Source organism: Protomyces lactucae-debilis (assembly GCF_002105105.1).
Source record: "Protomyces lactucae-debilis strain 12-1054 chromosome Unknown BCR37scaffold_3, whole genome shotgun sequence".
NCBI classification, from domain to species: Eukaryota; Fungi; Ascomycota; class Taphrinomycetes; order Taphrinales; family Protomycetaceae; genus Protomyces; species Protomyces lactucae-debilis.
In genome coordinates this window covers 40,748-57,737 of record NW_024467995.1, presented here as the reverse complement: position 1 = coordinate 57,737, position 16,990 = coordinate 40,748, and the positions used below count along the sequence as shown (strand labels likewise).

Genomic DNA, 16,990 nt, shown 5'->3' with positions numbered 1-16,990 from the left:
CTCTGTCTCTGTCAGTTGGCGCCCAGAAGCAAAAAGCAAAACAGAGCAGCAGCAGCAAACAAGACAACTACTCAATCACTCTCTCTCTCTCTCAGTCACTCACTCATCCAGAGTCCTGACCAGCCCTTCGTTTTGGATCCCAGGCAGCAGCACAAGACACGCGCAGGATACATTAGCACTCGTGAAACCGCTGGAAGCGTAGACTATCCCATGTCGCAACATGGACATAGCGCTGCAGGCAACAACACGCAAGCCAAACCCATGCCTCCCACCCATATACGGCCAAGGAAGCGCCCGCTCTACATCCTGACATGCCTGTCAACAGTATTCCTGCTGCTAGTCGGCTATTCCTTCAAAATGCGCCAGCAGGACGTCAAGGCATGTCGTATGTGCTACATGTACCCATCCTACGAAAGGCTCAAGGGGTTTGATCTCGAACACACTCGCTTAGCGAGCAAATATGCGCTCTACAAGTACAGAGATACAGAGTACGACCAGCCAGAAGAGCTTGGCGGTGTCCCTGTCCTCTTCATACCTGGCAACGCAGGCAGCTATCGTCAAATCAGGCCCATTGGTTCAGCAGCAGCCATGCTGTATGGTGAGAGACTCAAGCAAGGTGAAACACACGCCGGTAGTCGCTCGCTTGACTTCTTTTCTGTTGATTTTAATGAAGACTTTTCTGCCTTCCATGGTCAAACCTTGCTGGACCAAGCAGAGTATGTTAATGCAGCTGCTGCATACATTCTGTCACTCTACACGGCAGCGAGAAAGAGCCCCTCAGATACATCTCAGCCAGATCCCATCAGCGTCATCTTACTGGCGCACTCAATGGGTGGTATCGTGGCACGCACCATGCAAGTCATGCCAAATTACATGCCAAAAAGCATCAACACCATTGTTACCATGGCTACGCCTCATGCTATTCCTCCAGCGCCATTTGACCCACAGATGCATGCAATTTACGACCAAATCAACGCTCACTGGAATGCGTCTTTTGCTCTACCCATCGCTTCAAATCCCCTCAAGGATGTGTCCCTTGTCTCAATTGTTGGCGGAGCCCTCGACTTGACAATATCGTCCGATTATGCGACATTAAGAGATATCACTCCGGCAAGTCATGGCTTCACGGTCTATACCTCTTCCATTCCCATGGTCTGGACTGGCGCAGATCATCAAGCGATCCTTTGGTGTGATCAATTCAGATCCGCTATTGCAGGCGCTCTACTCGATATCGTGGATGTTGGCAATGCAGAGCAGACGGTCGCGCTGCCGGAACGGATGCGTCTTTTGCGACACAGACTCCTCAGCAGACTGGACAGGCACGAAGAAGTCATCAATACCGAGCCTGCTCGCCAGTCTGTTCGATTCTCGGCAGATGCACCGGGGCAGTCTCGTCCTGATTCGGCAATAGTCAGGACGTTCAAGATTGATCCTGAACAGCCAATCAAAGCGCTATTCCCAATACAAGATGCTGGCATATTTGAGCTTCTGACTGACACTGCAATGTTGAGTGTGCTTCTATGCCAAGGCGATGCCTCACCCGAGCGTCCACACCCAGAATTATCTTGCGTTGTAAGCTCCGCCGACTGGTCAGTTCTACCGGGACGAGGTGACTTGGTTGAGGAGACTGAGGAAGTGACGGATCGCCTCTACTACACGAGCTTCACTCCCTCTCAGTTGGCAAATCGGCACATTGTCATCAAATCCCACGGCGCAGGCACATTTTTCCGCGCTGGCTTCGTACCGCTGTCGAGCTCTCGACAGACAGTTCAACTAGGCATCGCTCGCATTGCTCTTGATGGACTGCGCGTCAAATTTGACAGTAGCCAACTTGTAGCGCAGACCTTGCATTTGCCAGATCTGAGCAGCAGTCTGCTTGCCTACACAGTCAGCTACAAGACTTCCTGCGATGCACACAAGGCTGTCGTCAGGCAATCCATGCTGGATCCAATCGAGGTCAAGTTTCGTCACGGCAATGGTCCACACGAGATCAGTTTGTACGGGCTCCCACCCTTTTTGAAGCCACAGTCTCAGCATAGTTCTGGATTGTCCCTTCAGTATTTTGCTGATCCTGATTGCCTTGGAGTGACTGAAGTAAGTCTTCATTTAGACTGGATGGGGTCGCTCGGCAAACTCGCCATGCGGTACCGTATGGTCCTCGTCGTCTTCTCCACTGCCCTGGCCTTTGCCATCTTCCGGCTACAACTCGCTGTGTATGCTGAATCAGCGGAATTTATCAGCTTTCAACAAGCCTCCAGACTATTTGCGTGCTCGAGACTATGGAAGCTCCTTGTTGTCACGAGCATTGCTGCATACGTCCATGCCCATGCATTCACTGCAAGTATTGTAACGACCGAGTCCTGGCACCGACTGCTACTTGGCACTCAAGACCCTTTCTTTGCGCCTCTTGTGCCCCTCTTCATTCTCGTCAGCTTGGGTTTCCTCAACCTCCTGACAATTGCAATTACGGTCCTGGTTGACCTTGCAACGCTGCTATACAAAATTCCAGCAAAATACTTATTCAAGGATGATAATACACCTCCTCCTGGCCGCAGTCCTCGACGCAGATTATGGACAGTCATCATTCTACTCGCTGTTGTTGCTACCATGGTGCCCTACCAATTTGCCTACCTTGTCGCGTGCCTAGCTCAAGCAGGCTCAACAGTCAGAACGCGTCATGCAAGTCAGTTACAACGAAAGCCAGGGCATGCCGTAAAAGCAGCGACCAATGCCGATGCCTACAACTTTTCAGTGCTGGTTCTGATGGTGTCTGTGTTGCCTGTTAATTTGCCTATCCTTGCAGTCTGGGTACGCAATTTGACGGTACGCTGGTTGACGCCTTTTTCAAGTCATCACAACATCCTCATGATTGCGCCTATTGTGCTACTTGTTGAAGCAATTGCCAGCAATCAAATGCTCCAGCCCAGCAGTAAACCGTGCGTCTTTCTGTGCAAAGTGAGGTTGCTAACAAACAGATTCGATCAAGTCACCGGATGGCTATGTGCTGGCGCTGTGGCGTACATCCTTTTGTATGGCGTCCTCTACCCTTACCTCATCCACTACGTGCTCAACTGCACTGCACTCCTTTTGATTGTGCACACACACCTAGTCAAGGTGGCGGCTGTGCCGGTTCAGAAGACGTCAGTGAAGCAAGAAACGATTCCAACGACATGAATAGTAAAAACATACGTAATCATAATCTATGTAAAAAAACTGGCACCTTTTACTGCTTAATCTGGTACTTCTTCACCAACGCTTCGCAAATGCCAACAAATTCATCGCACAATTCATCGCTCTCAGCAATGATATTCATTTGAGTGACGCGCATGTTTGACCAATACTTGCCAGTGATGTTTTGAACTTCCGGTGCTGAAGCGACATACGTCTGCGTGGCTGCTCCATCAGGTAAAGGCCTGCCAACGAGAGCGTACACAATTGGAAAGATGCGACCAATGGCATTGTCATACTTGGCCTTGAAGTCAGTGTTGACCGTTCCAGGGTGCACGGCATAGGTCGTGATATTGCGGCCTTCTTTGGCGAAACGTCGAGCCAGACCACGCATTGTCACAACGACCATTAACTTGGAGGTGCTGTAAAACTCATAGCCCTGCATGTTTTTCATATTCTTGTAATCTTCAGCGGCTGAGAAGGAATAAGTAAACTTGGAGGCCAGAGAACTCAGACCGACGATACGCGCTGGAGAAGCTGCAGAGCTGGCTTTGTCAAGCAAAGGCAAGAGGTTCTCGACAAGAAGAAAGTGTGACAAGTTGTTGGACTGGAACATGGTGTCGAAACCATCCTCCGTCTTGCCAGCTGGGCAGTGACCGATACCCGCGTTGAGGACCAGCACATGTAATTTCTTTTCTTCCTTCAGCAGCTTGCTCGAGAGCTTGTTGACGCTGTCCATTGAGCACAAATCAAGATGCTCAAGCTGCACAATGGTGCCGCGAGGAGCAAGCGTTTGCAGCTCCTTCAAAGCAGCTTGACCCTTTTCAGTGTTACGAGCTGTGATAATGAGCTTCGATGGCTTCATGACAACCAACTGACGAGCATTCTCCAAGCCCAAGCCAGTATTGGCACCAGTAATGAGAATGACTTGCCCAGACAAATCTTGCCTAGGTGCTTCGAGGTGAGTGTAAACGAAGCGTTCAGTCAGAAAATCACGGAGAATATCATAGGTTTTCCAGAGAGCAGACATGATGAGTGAGCGATTGACTCGTTGTATCGAGCTTCGGATGTGTTGCAACTTGGCAGATGACAGCATGTCGGGCGGAGCTCACACAGCTCGAGTTCATCAGATGGCGCCCGATCAGGATGCTTGACGTGCCGCGTTGATTCAGGAAACGCGGGTGACAGAAGACCTCATCGGACACACTGATACGATATAACCCTGGAGAAATGATCGTACAAGCCATCTAAGTGCCAGAACGCTTAGCTAATAATCTCGCCTCCCGCGTATGCCTCACGAATAAAGTCAAAGCACACAAGACTGCGACTGAGCATCCCACTGCAGTGAACACAAATGCATCTCGATAGCACCGCACACCCACATCGCATTTGTGTGTGACTGGATCTGAGTGCAAGTCGTAGATACGCCCGTACAACAGGTTGAAGAGGTTGCCAGACAAACCAGGTGCAACAGAGACCAGTCCCCAATTGAAGCTAAAGTCCTTGACGCCATACTTCTCCAGTGTCAAGACTGGGCCAACGCCAAACATTGTCCCGTATGCGCTCGCGAGGGCCGAGGTGTAGTAAATGAGATTGCTGGAGGACGTATTATGGTAAGCAGACACCGAGACGAGCACAAAAATGACGGCTGAGCCCAGCAGAAAGGCTGACCGTTGCAGCCGAATTCTGGTCTTTGCCACATCCGATACGACACCACCAAAGATGCGGCCAGCGCAATTGAAGAGGGAAAGTACAGAGACGTTCGCGGCTTGCAGGCGCTCAAGGACTACTGGGTCCATTTCCGCAAGTGAATTTACCTCAGCCCGATACAAGGCGACGAGATTGTTTCCGATATTGTTGATCCACATCAGGCCACAACCAGAGACTGTCATTAGCAGGCTTAGTGCATGTAGAATATTTACGAAGACCGATAATTGTGATCATCAAGCAAAAGTCAAGATGCTTAAACAACGCCCAGCCGGTAACCTCTGCAAAGACTTCAGCCTCGGTATCTGGGAGGATGACACTGTCGATGACCGTCGGAGCTTCAATTTCGTCCTCTGCTTCATCGTCAGTGCCATCAGCAAGGAGCATACCCGATTCTGGCTCATCGTCGCGTGTTGAGAAGGACTTGCGACGCGTGCGTCTGTTTTCTTGTAAATTGGAACTTGGAAGCTTGATGCAAAGCGAGCAGAGGAATAAGCCGACTCCGCAAGTGATTGCCAAGGTCAAAAGATAGCGCTCAGTATGGCCGACGAAAAAGAAGTGGGCAATGCGCGAGAAAACAAAGGCACTCAGTCCATATGAGGCAATGGGCAAAGCCTAATGTCAGCGTTTCAGCTGGATGACGCGAGATAACATACTGTCGCGCTTCCGCGATTCAAAGGATAGCTCTTGGCCGCTGCATTGAGGGCAGCAAGGTTGCCCAGCGCCGATCCGATACCAGTGATGAAGCAGAAAAAATAAAGCACGATACCACCGTGATTCCATTCAACGCGATATGCGTATTGTAGACCAAAGTATCCGAGAAAGAGACATAATGCACCGCCCATCAAAGGAAGGCGCAGTCCAAAGCGATCGACAAGCTTCCCTGCAAAAGGACTCATGACATACACGCCGAGATTGCCTGCAATGCCAATTAGATTGATGGACAGCGCAGATAAATGACATCTGTCGGAGAGCTGGGGTGCCCAGCTGCTAAATGCATAGCCTGTGCCACTGAGCAGGCCAACAGTAGTCGCCGCCGCGAGCGTGATGGGCCGCTGTGATATCATGCTCGAATGCAAGCAGACATGAAAAGGCGCAAGATGTCGTCGACAGATGCAGTGTCCTGGCGCGTTTGAGTTTGAGGCGATTTGTCCAGATGGGCAGCGATCCAGCTCAAGGAATAATCGAAGTCTGGAACCGAATGAGTATGCTATGAAGGAGCGGTTCGAAATGGTATGAAACATGCAAGGAATGCGTTACTTGACCTCTGGTACTGTCGCCAATGGGTCCACCTCTTCGACAACAGGAGAGTCGAGCTTCTTGTCGAAGCTTGCGGTATCGCTACTTGTCGATAAAGACGTTGCAGAACGCTTCTTGAGCCTGAGAGCCCTTACGACACGATGCTCAGGGTTAAGTTCCGCGAATCTCATGTAGACCAGAACAACAGTGACCGTTACCCAGTAAAAGATGTAGCCAATGACGCTCGAGTAGAAGCCAGTGTTGGTCCAGCCAAAGATACTGTTAAAGACCTGCCAACCACCGTTGTTGGGGTCTTTCAGCTCAGGATTGCCAAAGTTGACGTGCCAGATTGTGTGCCGAATGTTGTAGGAGCCTGGGCCGGCGCCATTTTCAGCTGCATCTCCGCCAGTCAGGTTGTTCCATTGGTTCATCTCGAAGAAGGTGATGGAGCGAGAGAAGAGTCCAGCCGCAACGAGGTACAAGAGCCAAGTAGAGGCAATGAGGAAGTATTCGATCTTGAGGAACCTGTTGCTGCGATAGAGGGCGAAGCCAACGAGAAAGCCGGCTAGCAGACCAGTGATGACGGGGATGGGTACTGATTTGGCAGGGGTGCTGAGACCAACACCACCAACGAAGATGACTGCCTCGAGACCTTCACGCAAGACAGTGATGAAGGGAAGCCATGCCATGGCGTACTTGATGGTGAACTTTTTGAACCCAGACCGGCCAGTCTCGTTGCTCTTCTCTTCATACATGGCAGCAAGCTTGGTTGTCCACTTTGCCTTGAGCTTGTTGACCTTGAGCATGGCAACACCCATGATTGAAATGAAGATGGATGCAATCAAGCAGAAAACACCCTCCCATATGTTTTCCGACTTGGCCCAAATGTCATTTTTGAGAGAGTAGAACGCGCCGAGGAAGCCGCCGCCGATGATGAGGCAGAGCAAGAGGCCCAAGGCCGCACCCACCCAGACTTGCCGAACTAGTCTCTTTTTGAGTTGAGCACTCTGCACAACCGTGTCGACGCCAGGCAGGGTTGCAGTGCGGTCGATGAATGCAAGCAGGATGGAGACGATGATGCTAGCCTCCAAACATTCTCTGAAGATGATGAAGAATATTGGTACGCTGAAGAAGTCTTGTGCCATCTTGGGCTATCGCTTGAGCCGTTGGAAGGCCACAGGGGAGTCGAGCTAGTTGCAGGTGTGAGGTGTTTAGTACTGAGTCGGTGGATACTCCCTCAGCTGGGCCCGTCGAGCCTTTTGTTGAAGCGGTGCAGGGTGCAGGGTGTGACTCGTGTGAGGGAGCAAAAGAGCGAGGTCAATCAGATATGGCCCAGGGAGTGATCTGATAGGCGGCCTGCAAAATGAGCGGTCGGGGAGTCTGGCCCTCGCGCGAGTTGGCAGCATACATACGCGTGACTTGCTCCTGTAACAAGGAGTGCACGGACTGCGACCAAAGCCAAGGTGCTCGCTCCTATGCAGTCTGCTCTCGATCGTAGGCTTATACTAGTACATTCATAGGCATCGATCCTAAACGTAGATGGTCACACACGGTATCATCCACCTGTTTCATCCTGTAGGCTGGCTGAGGCTGCCAATGATCGTGCAGCTCCGGAAGCGACCTGTCAGTCTGCGAGCCAACCAAATTGCAATCTGATAAACTGCAGACTCAAAGGACTCCCCATTGCTCCCCAAGGCAAATTTCCTTATCCGATGGACTGCTGCTGCACCGAGCGTTGTAGCCGCTGTTGTGCAGTGCGTGACCACCGAGTCCCTTTCACTACTTGTACTACAGCTCCCCCTTGTCGCCATCCTGCAGACAGAATTTGCTCACTGAGGTATTTCCGATGCACCTACCACTCGCCTTTCTGGGCCTCAGCGCTTTGGCTCATGCGGCCGTAAGAGAGATCGAGTGGAACATTACCTATGTCGACGGCGTATCGCCAGACGGCTCTGGTGTCGCGCGTAGAGTCATTGGGTACAACGACGCTTTGTAAAGTGAGCAGAGGCTAATACCAGTGTCAACAACCAATGGCCTATTCCTGCTCTAGACTTCGACTATAAGGACCGGGTAGTCATCAAGGTCAACAACCAGTTGCCCGATGTTGGTGAGTATCTATCAGTGTGCGAGCATTCTTCTAATAGTAGACACATCGCTGCATGCACACGGCATGTTCCAAAACGGCACCAATTGGGCGGACGGACCTCAAATGGTCACCCAGTGCGGCATCCCTCCTGGCGGCTCGATGACATACAACTTCACTCTGGAGCAAAATGGCACGTACTGGATCCATTCACACACCCAGGGTCAATATCCTGATGGTCTTCGGACGCCAATGATCATCCACAGCCCGGAAGAGGCACAACAGTACGACGAGGAGTTGACCATCTACTTCAGTGACTGGTACCATGAGAGTATGGTTGTCCTCAAGGATGTCTTCCAGTCATACACGAACCCAACTGGTGCCGAGCCCGTTCCAAAAGCCGCCCTCATCAATGATCGGGTCAACACGCAATTCTCCGTCAAGCCCAATACATTATACCGTCTGCGCTTCATCAATCTCGGTGGATTTGCTGCGTTCAGAGTTTGGTTCGAGGATCACGACATTGAAATCATCGAAGTGGACGGCGTGGATGTAGCCCCAATGAAGGTCGATGGATTCACCTTGACTGCTGCACAGCGTACGTCAGTCCTGCTCCGAACAAAGAACGCAACAGACCAAAATTTCCCCTTTGTTGGTTCCATGAATGAGGACATGTTTGATCAGGTTCCAGAGGGCCTAAATCCGAATGTCACTGGCTACTTGGTCTACAACTCGGATGCCCCTCTTCCTGTGGCCAAGCTAGTGGACGAATGGCCAACCTCGAATGACTTTGAGCTGGTTCCTGTCGTGCCAGAGCCTGTCCGTGATCCTGGACATCGCATCACGTACGATGTGCTGTTCGACAACCTGGCAGACGGAGAAAATTACGCCTTCCTCAATGGCAAGACATACAAACCGCCCAAGACTCCTACGTTATTGACTGTCAAGGCAGCCGGTCAGCTCTCCAACAAGTCTGTCGTGTTTGATTCTGCGATCTATGGTGAGCACACCATCACCGATATTGTGCCACACCTCCAGTCTGTCGAGTTGTGCATCAACAACTACGATGCAGGCTTCCATCCGTTCCATCTCCATGGCCACAGTTTCCAAGTTGTCAAGCGCTCAGCAGAGGACGAGGGTCCTTGCCCAGGTAGCGACAACACAACGTGGTACGAAACCATCCCAGCCAACCCTATGCGTCGTGATGTCCTTCAGGTGCCACCTGGCGGTCACGCCGTCATCCGATTCTACTCCGACAACCCAGGTATCTGGCTTTTCCACTGTCACTTGACCTGGCATCAAATCTCAGGCATGCTGTCACATATTTTGGTCGCTCCCGACTTGCTGGCCTTGCAAGACGTGCCACAAAACACATATGACAATTGCAAAGCGCACAACGTCAACGTATTGGGCAATGCTGCCGGCAAGTCTGACCTTTATGACTTGTCGGGTCAAAATGCTCCTCCTGGACCGCTCCCCGCCGGTTTCACACCACGCGGCATCGTTGCCATGTTCTTCACCATCTTGGCTGCCGTGATTGGAATGGCTGCCATAGCTTGGTACGGCCTGGGCGAAATGAAGTCCAGTCCTTCACTGTAGAGGTCTTTCTTGCTCCTACTAAAGCAGTCATGGCCCTGCATCATTTCTTTGCATTCATGAAATCAAACAAGTTCATCTGCCTGTAGAACAATACTTCTACAGCTCTTTGTGTTCTGGCAATCAATCTATAGCTATGCATACGTCTGGTAATAGCAATGAGACAATATAACCAGACCATTGATTCTATCGTTATCTATTTTAAATGCTAGAGCTCATCCCGAACATTCTCTGCAGCAGGGGTTGCTTCAGGCTCAGGCTCCGGAACTGCCTCTTTGGCTTGAGGCTCGTCAGCTGGCAAAGGCGAATCACCAGCAACTGGCTCTTCAGCCTTCTTTGGCGTGGCAGTGGGCTTGCTAGACTTGGTCTTGCTCGCCTTGGATTTTTTCGGTGGCGTTCGACGTTGTTGGAACTTGTAAGTCACTTTTTGAATAAGCGCCATCATCTCTTCGCTGACTTCAGCCTTTGCCGAGTCCAAGTCACGGACGAGCAGCACCGGGTCTTCGGTAGCGGTGAGCTTCGCTTGCTCAGCAGTCTGGGCCTTGAGCCACGCCTCCTTTTCATCTAGCAGCTTCTCGAGCGGCACAAAATCAACGAGATCATACAATGGCTCCATGGGTGCTTCCAGCTTTGGTTTGGCCGACTCTTTCGGGTCAGCGCTACCAGTCTTGCTTGCATCAGCTGCACTGTCCTCCAAAGAGTCTTCCTCCTCTGTTGAGGCTGCTGGAGCAGGCTCACCCTCTGCAGCCTCGGAAGACGCAGCATCAGCTACAGCTTGTTCAGCAACCTTGACGTCGTACTCCTTCTTTGCCGTTGCATACTTGTCAATCTCCACCTTCTGGCCCTTGACAAATTTGCGAGCGCTGTCGATTTGCTTTTGCAAAGCGTCAATGCTTTCGGGCCGCTTGGCGGCTTCTTCTCGGCGAGACGTGATGGCATCGATGATGCTCGATAGGCCATATCGCTTCTTGTCAAGATCCTCGAGGGAAGCATTCTCACCATCTCCATACATCCACTCGTTTGCTTCAGCAGCGAGTTTTTGCAAGTTGCTCTGCTCGTCTGGGGTTGAGGAGGTCAAGAAGGACTCGCTGTCGAGCAAATCACGCACGCGGTAGACATGTGCTTCGAGTGAGTTACGAGCGCTCTCACGAGCCACACGGTCACTGTCCAGGCTGTCGAGCTTTCCAATCTTGGCGAGAGACAGCTGAAGAGCTTGAGCATCCGAGGTCCAGCCTTGACTGTATTGGACAGTGCTGGAAATGGCAGCCGTCTTGATGACACGTTTAGCAACTTCGGGAACCTCTGTCTTTTTTCCTTTTGCGGCTGTTGTGCTGGTTGAGTCCTTACCGCCAAACCAACCTTTGACCTTGTCTGCCATGCCGGGTTTTTCTTCATACTCGCAATGTGCCTGCACCGTGCTCAGTCGAACAATACCAGAGTGGTCGAGCTTGAAGGTGGCGCTGATTTCGACTTTGAGACACTCGCTTGGCATTGATTCGACTGCCTTTTGGCGACCAGTCAGAGAAATCTTGGCAAACCCTTGCTGCGCCTTTTGTTGATTGTAAGAGTAAACCAGCTCGAGCTCTGCATCTGATGTACGACCCGTCAAAGAAACATTTCGTTCCGTACCATAAGCGGTCCCGCGCGGGAAGAGACTGAAAAGCTTGCCGTCGAGGCTGTACTGGAAGTCAAAGGCAGTTTGGTCAGAGACAACCAGCTCCTTCACCCTGAATTGTCCACTGAGACCTGCGCCACGAAAGACGGCGCCCATGACGGCTGCCTCATCGGAGTTGACATTACGAGCAAGCTTCTCTTCCGGTGCAACGCTAGCAAGCGCCGTCTTGATGAAGGGCACTCGGGCCGCACCACCATGGATGATGATGGAGTCTACATCTTCATGCGTGACGCCAGCAGCCTTGAAGGCTTCCGTGATGGGATTCGCAACAAGCGGAACGAGGTCGGCTGTGAGCTCTTCGAGCACGGCGCGCGTCACTTTGTATCGGAAGTCAACATCGCCATGGAGTGATTCAACAGAGGCCATGGCTTCGTTGTTGGCGGATAGGATCTGCTTGACTTTTGTCGCTTCCTTCATGAGTCTGGCTAGTCCGCGTGGATTGGTGGCGAGCTTACTTCCGGCTTGCTGGCTGTGGAGTTCATCAAATTTGGAGACGAGATGCTCATAGAGACGCTGGTCAAGCATGTTGCCACCATTGTTCAATTCAGCCCCTAAGCTCAGCACTTGCGCATAGGTGATGGTCTTGTTCTTCTTGGCCGTATCCTTGACAGAGATTCCTGAAAGCCTGACGAGTGTTGCTGAGGTGGAGCCGGAGCCCATGTCGTACACGAGGTGCATCTGCGAGGCATTGAAGGGCCGTGCCTTGGCATAGTCAATAATGACGGCGGTTCCATCCGTGACGAGTTCAAGTGGTCGTAGACCAGCGAGTTGAGCAGCTTCAATGAGGGCGAGACGTTGATCCTGGGTGAAGTGAGGAGGGACGGTGAGCACGGCATCTTTGACCTTCTCTGATGCCATGAGCTCTGCATTCTTGCGAATGTTTTTGAGCTGCATGGCGACGAGCTCTTCGACTGTGTAGCTTGTGTCGCCGACCTCGAATGCCACGGTCCCTCTACTACTGGCCTGCATCTTGTTGGCTGGATACAGCTGGGCATGACGCACAGCGGCCTCACTGGTGAGAGTCTGCCCAAGAAGGTTCTTGAGGTTGAAGAAGGTAGCTTCTGGGTACCTTGCTGCGAGTGCGGCTGCGTCACCACCATACAGCCGCTCCTGCTGCTTGAATGCGATGACGGACTGCTCTTTACGCTTTGTGTCTTTGGTCAGGACGATCTCTAAGGGGATGCCTGGCTTGACAAGGGCAGCCTTTGTCCATCCTGTGCCGTAGTCGATGGCGAGGACTGCGGCCTGAGCTGCTTGGAGGCAGAGGAGGATGGGCGCAGCCAATTGGGCGAATTGCATGGTTGATTGGGTGTCTACGATGCAGAGGGCCGGCAGTTGTAGTCTAAGATGTAGATGTTGGTGTCTTGTATGTCGCGTAGTTGCTGTGCTGGCCACTTTTGAATTTTCCCGCGACTTCCAGCCACAGCAGCAGCAGACCTCCTTGCTACACTCAACTTCCTTCTCTTTCTTTGATACACTACTACCTCTCTTCCAATCGAGTGCAGCTCATGTCGACTGCAAAGAGACAACGTAAGAGATAATTTCATCAAGGTGCGCATCATCTTACTGACCCCAGACATCCTCTCCAACACACCGGCGCATCTTCCCCATGCGACGCGACCCATTGTCCCCCCAGATGTCCAAGCCACCCTCGAACGCCTTGGCATGCGTACACGCAAAGGTATGCACACAAACAAACTTCGTGACAGTGTCTAACAACAGCTATGAGCGACCATCAGTTCAAGAAGGATCTGCAGCAAGCGCAGTCCATGTATAGCGTCAACTCTGCCATGCCGCTCTGGACGGGTGCGGGTGGTGCGACGAGCGCGAAGAGGAGCAAGAGGAAGCGCGACACGCCCTTCAACCAGATTCGGAGTGCGGCGCGCGATCCGTTTGCTGCATTCAAGGCACAGGGACGCGCTGACCGAGCTGCTGCTGTTGCTGTTGCTGCATCGATGGAGCAGGTTGCGGGTGTCAAGCGCAGTCGAGATGAAGCTATGGAGGAGACGGAGGCGGAAGAGGAGGAGGAGGACACGATGCATGAGGCGCGGTCGAGCACGATGGAGATCAGCTGCAATGCGTTCTTTGAGGACCCGCCATGGCTGAGTTCGCAGGCGTCGCTGATGGAGGATGATGCGATGCTTGGGTGATGGTGCTGATGACTTGTATGGATTGTGTTTATGACTGCTGTTTGCCTGTGCACGTGCAGATAAATAAAAAAGAGAAGAGAAAGCAGTAAACGACGCTGAACTACGCTGGATACTGGCTATACTGGATACTGACTGGACTGACTGACTACAGAGTACTGATACTGGACACAGAGCTACAGACAGCTACAGACACTACAGACAGCCACTGACAGCTACTCACACAAGCCATCACATTCACTCTTCACGACGCGTCACGACCAGCCCTGGCTCTTGTCAACCATGTCCGGATGGCAACCAGACTCAGGCAGCCTCCAGACATTCACTCAGGTCCTCGCAGCCTCCCTCAGTCCAGATAGCAAGCTCCGCACAGGCGCCCTGGAACAGCTCGACATTGCAAAGTCAAAAATCCCAGACTACAACAACTACCTAGCCCACATCTTCCTCCACCCAGGCGCAGCAGAAACAAGCCTCAGGTCAGCTGCAGGATTGCTCCTCAAGAATATCGTCCGCTTCGAGTATCCAGAGATTCCACCGCCCTCTTTGGCCTACATCAAGGAAACCGCTTTTGCCGGCTTGAATGATGGCGAAGCACTCATTCGCTCCATCTCGGGCAACTTGATCACAGCAACCATCCACCGTGGCGGTATCCGCGAGTGGCCAGAGGCTCTGCCCCGGCTCATGCAGCTGCTGGACGATTCTAATGAAACCACATGCGAAGTAAGCTCATCCTCCACATGCATTAAAGCAAGCTGACCACTTATCTAGGGCGCACTCAGTGCACTTTCCAAGATTTGCGAAGATTCAGCCTCAGAACTCGACAAGGACTACGACGGTCAACGGCCCCTCAACTTTATGGTACCCAAGTTTCTCGCCTTCACAGAACACCCAACCGCCAGGATCCGGGCAGAGGCACTCTTCTGCCTCAATCAATTCATCCTCCTCAAGTCGCAATCTCTTTTTGCCTACATTGACCCCTTCCTCACACGGCTATTTGCCCTCGCCACCGACCAAGACACGGGTGTCCGCAAAAATGTCTGTCAAGCTCTTGTCATGCTTCTAGATGTCCGCCCAGATAAAATTGCCCCAAACTTGGGTTCCGTGGTAGAGTACATGCTCTATTCAACGCAAGATCAAGACGACCAAGTCGCACTGGAAGCTTGTGAATTTTGGCTGGCCATTGCCGAACAGCCCGACCTGCAAACTTCGCTGGAACCTTACCTCCACAAAATTGTACCCATGCTCCTCAAAGGCATGGTCTACACTGAAATGGATTTGCTCGCTCTTGGCGCAGACGAAGACGATGCGCATATTGAAGACAGGGCAGAAGACATCAAGCCGCAACATGCAAAGTCAAAGCTCCACACGCAGACAGAACATACGCACGATTCCAATGGACCCAAGGGTCTCAAGTTTGGTCAGGATGATGAGGAAGAGGAAGAGAGCGACGATGAGTATGATGACGACGACGATGATGATCTTTATGCCGAGTGGAACCTTCGCAAATGTTCCGCAGCAGCCCTCGATGTGCTGTCGACTGTATACGAAAATCGTCTCCTCGAGCACTCCCTGCCTCATCTCAAGCAAACCCTTGGCTCACAAGATTGGAGGGATCGGGAAGCAGCCGTGCTCGCGCTCGGCGCAATCGCAGAAGGCTGCATGACCGGCATGATTCCTATTCTACCAGAACTCTTCCCGCACCTTCTTAGCATGCTCAAGGATCCTCGGCCGCTTGTCAGACAAATTACTTGTTGGACCCTCGGTCGGTACGGTCGCTGGGCAGCCCACTTGCCTGACCAGGAGCGCCAGCAGTACTTTGAGCCACTCCTCGAAGGCCTGCTCAGTGCAATGCTCGACAACAATAAAAAGGTGCAAGAAGCCGGTTGCTCGGCATTCGCCGCTTTGGAAGATCAAGCCGGCATTGCGCTCGTTCCTTACTTGCAGCCAATCTTGCAGCTATTCGTGGCAGCCTTTGACAAGTATCAGCAAAAGAACTTGCTTGTCCTCTACGATGCAGTGCAAACCATGGCAGATGCTGTTGGTCCTGCACTCAACAAGCCAGAATACATTGATCTGTTGATGCCTGCTCTCATCAAACGCTGGACAAACATCGCAGACGACGATCGCGACTTGTTCCCTTTACTAGAGTGTCTTGCTTCCGTGACCATTGCCCTCGGTCCAGGCTTTGCGGCGTTTGCACCGCCAGTCTTTTCCCGTTGCCTTCAAATCCTACATCAAAATTTGGCTCAAATAGATGCTTATGCGAATGGAGGTATACCGGACATGCCAGACAAGGACTTCCTCATTACGGCACTCGACCTCCTTTCTGGTCTCGTTCAAGGACTTGGTCCAAGTGTGGCGGAGCTGATAGAATCGACACAACCACCCTTGCTGCAATTGTTGCTCCTTTGCTTCACAGACCCCGTGGCCGAAGTCAGACAATCTGCCTATGCGCTTCTCGGTGATCTGGCCATCAATTGCTACGACTGCATCAAGCCATACCTCGGCGAAATCATGCCGAATGCCCTCACTCAGATCGTCATTGAGACAGATTCCATCAGCGTAACGAATAACGCAATCTGGTCGTCTGGAGAGGTGTGTCTTCAAGCCGGACCCGATATTGGCCCGTGGGTCGAGCAGCTCTTCAAGCAGCTTGTTGGCATTGTCGGTGCACAAAAGGTGAGCATTACGGTGCTTGAAAATGCTGCCATCACACTGGGCAGACTCGGCTGCAGTGTTCCCACACAAGTTGCGCCCCACCTGGATATGTTTGCCAGAGCGTTTTGTGCGGCGCTTCGAGATGCAGATGACAATGACGAAAAGAACTCTGCTTTCCACGGTTTTTGCCAGATGATTGCAACCAACCCGTCTTCTCTTGCAGGCTTCTTCCCGGACTTTGTGAATGCCGTTGGCCGCTACAAGGAACCTTCGCCAGAATTGAATGATATGTTTGGCAAGATCCTTACAGGCTACCAACCCGTCTGTCAGAATTGGGAACAAATTGTCGATTCTTTGGAACCACAGGTCAAACAGACCATCAACACAAGGTATCACATCTAACTGGCAATCTTACGCAACTTCCTTCTTCACTACTGCGGTTCTATCCCAGCGGTGTTGGCTGTCTGTCTACGATATTCGCCGTCGCAGGATAATGATTTTGAGCTTATCTTGGTTTCGCATAGGGCGGCACTGACAATGGTGAATCCTGTCGGCCGCATTGCATTTTGTATGTAGACAATGCTGATTAGCAATCACTTGAGCTGTATCTTTCATGTTTGCCTTCAACACTCTCAGTATTGCTGAATCTGCTTGACACGTGTTGTATCTTTTCGCGGTCGCGTCTTCGTGTCTGTGGCGACGCCTGCGCAGATTTAG

At 51.9% G+C, this 16,990-nt stretch overlaps 8 protein-coding genes across 8 annotated transcripts; 4 read left to right on the top strand and 4 right to left on the bottom strand.

Annotated features, from left to right (window-relative positions):
* Positions 1-261: 261 nt before the first annotated feature.
* On the top strand, positions 262-3,174 carry BCR37DRAFT_343995 (PGAP1-like protein-domain-containing protein; the record flags this gene model as incomplete). Its single annotated transcript, XM_040867540.1, has 1 exon — positions 262-3,174. The coding sequence occupies one exon, from the start codon at positions 262-264 to the stop codon at positions 3,172-3,174; it is 2,913 nt and encodes a 970-aa protein (XP_040727278.1).
* A 49-nt stretch (positions 3,175-3,223) lies between these two features.
* BCR37DRAFT_390891 (uncharacterized protein) lies at positions 3,224-4,198 on the bottom strand (the record flags this gene model as incomplete). The annotated part of the gene is made up of 1 exon (XM_040870927.1): positions 3,224-4,198. One exon carries the CDS (start codon positions 4,196-4,198, stop codon positions 3,224-3,226), a length of 975 nt encoding a protein of 324 aa, XP_040727277.1.
* Positions 4,199-4,366: 168 nt separating this feature from the next.
* Positions 4,367-6,000, bottom strand: BCR37DRAFT_376627 (major facilitator superfamily domain-containing protein). The gene is made up of 3 exons (XM_040868637.1): positions 5,532-6,000; positions 5,091-5,490; positions 4,367-5,053 (listed from the first exon to the last, which is right to left on the bottom strand). Exons 1-3 carry the CDS (start codon positions 5,940-5,942, stop codon positions 4,416-4,418), a joined length of 1,449 nt encoding a protein of 482 aa, XP_040727276.1. The 5' UTR covers positions 5,943-6,000; the 3' UTR covers positions 4,367-4,415.
* Positions 6,001-6,290: 290 nt separating this feature from the next.
* BCR37DRAFT_334124 (high-affinity iron transporter FtrA) lies at positions 6,291-7,259 on the bottom strand (the record flags this gene model as incomplete). The annotated part of the gene is made up of 1 exon (XM_040867129.1): positions 6,291-7,259. A coding segment is annotated over one exon (969 nt), but the record flags the coding sequence as incomplete, so codon positions are not given.
* Positions 7,260-7,960: 701 nt separating this feature from the next.
* On the top strand, positions 7,961-9,796 carry BCR37DRAFT_364432 (Cupredoxin; the record flags this gene model as incomplete). Its single annotated transcript, XM_040868254.1, has 3 exons — positions 7,961-8,069; positions 8,117-8,221; positions 8,262-9,796. The coding sequence occupies 3 exons, from the start codon at positions 7,961-7,963 to the stop codon at positions 9,794-9,796; spliced, it is 1,749 nt and encodes a 582-aa protein (XP_040727274.1).
* A 35-nt stretch (positions 9,797-9,831) lies between these two features.
* BCR37DRAFT_376624 (Hsp70 protein-domain-containing protein) lies at positions 9,832-13,101 on the bottom strand. The gene has a single exon (XM_040868636.1). It carries the CDS (start codon positions 12,765-12,767, stop codon positions 10,002-10,004), a length of 2,766 nt encoding a protein of 921 aa, XP_040727273.1. The 5' UTR covers positions 12,768-13,101; the 3' UTR covers positions 9,832-10,001.
* BCR37DRAFT_376620 (uncharacterized protein) lies at positions 12,972-13,756 on the top strand. Its single transcript, XM_040868635.1, has 3 exons — positions 12,972-12,998; positions 13,045-13,149; positions 13,191-13,756. The coding sequence occupies exons 1-3, from the start codon at positions 12,977-12,979 to the stop codon at positions 13,616-13,618; spliced, it is 555 nt and encodes a 184-aa protein (XP_040727272.1). The 5' UTR covers positions 12,972-12,976; the 3' UTR covers positions 13,619-13,756.
* BCR37DRAFT_376618 (armadillo-type protein) lies at positions 13,719-16,876 on the top strand. Its single transcript, XM_040868634.1, has 2 exons — positions 13,719-14,335; positions 14,384-16,876. The coding sequence occupies exons 1-2, from the start codon at positions 13,898-13,900 to the stop codon at positions 16,673-16,675; spliced, it is 2,730 nt and encodes a 909-aa protein (XP_040727271.1). The 5' UTR covers positions 13,719-13,897; the 3' UTR covers positions 16,676-16,876.
* The last annotated feature ends 114 nt before the right edge of the window (positions 16,877-16,990 follow it).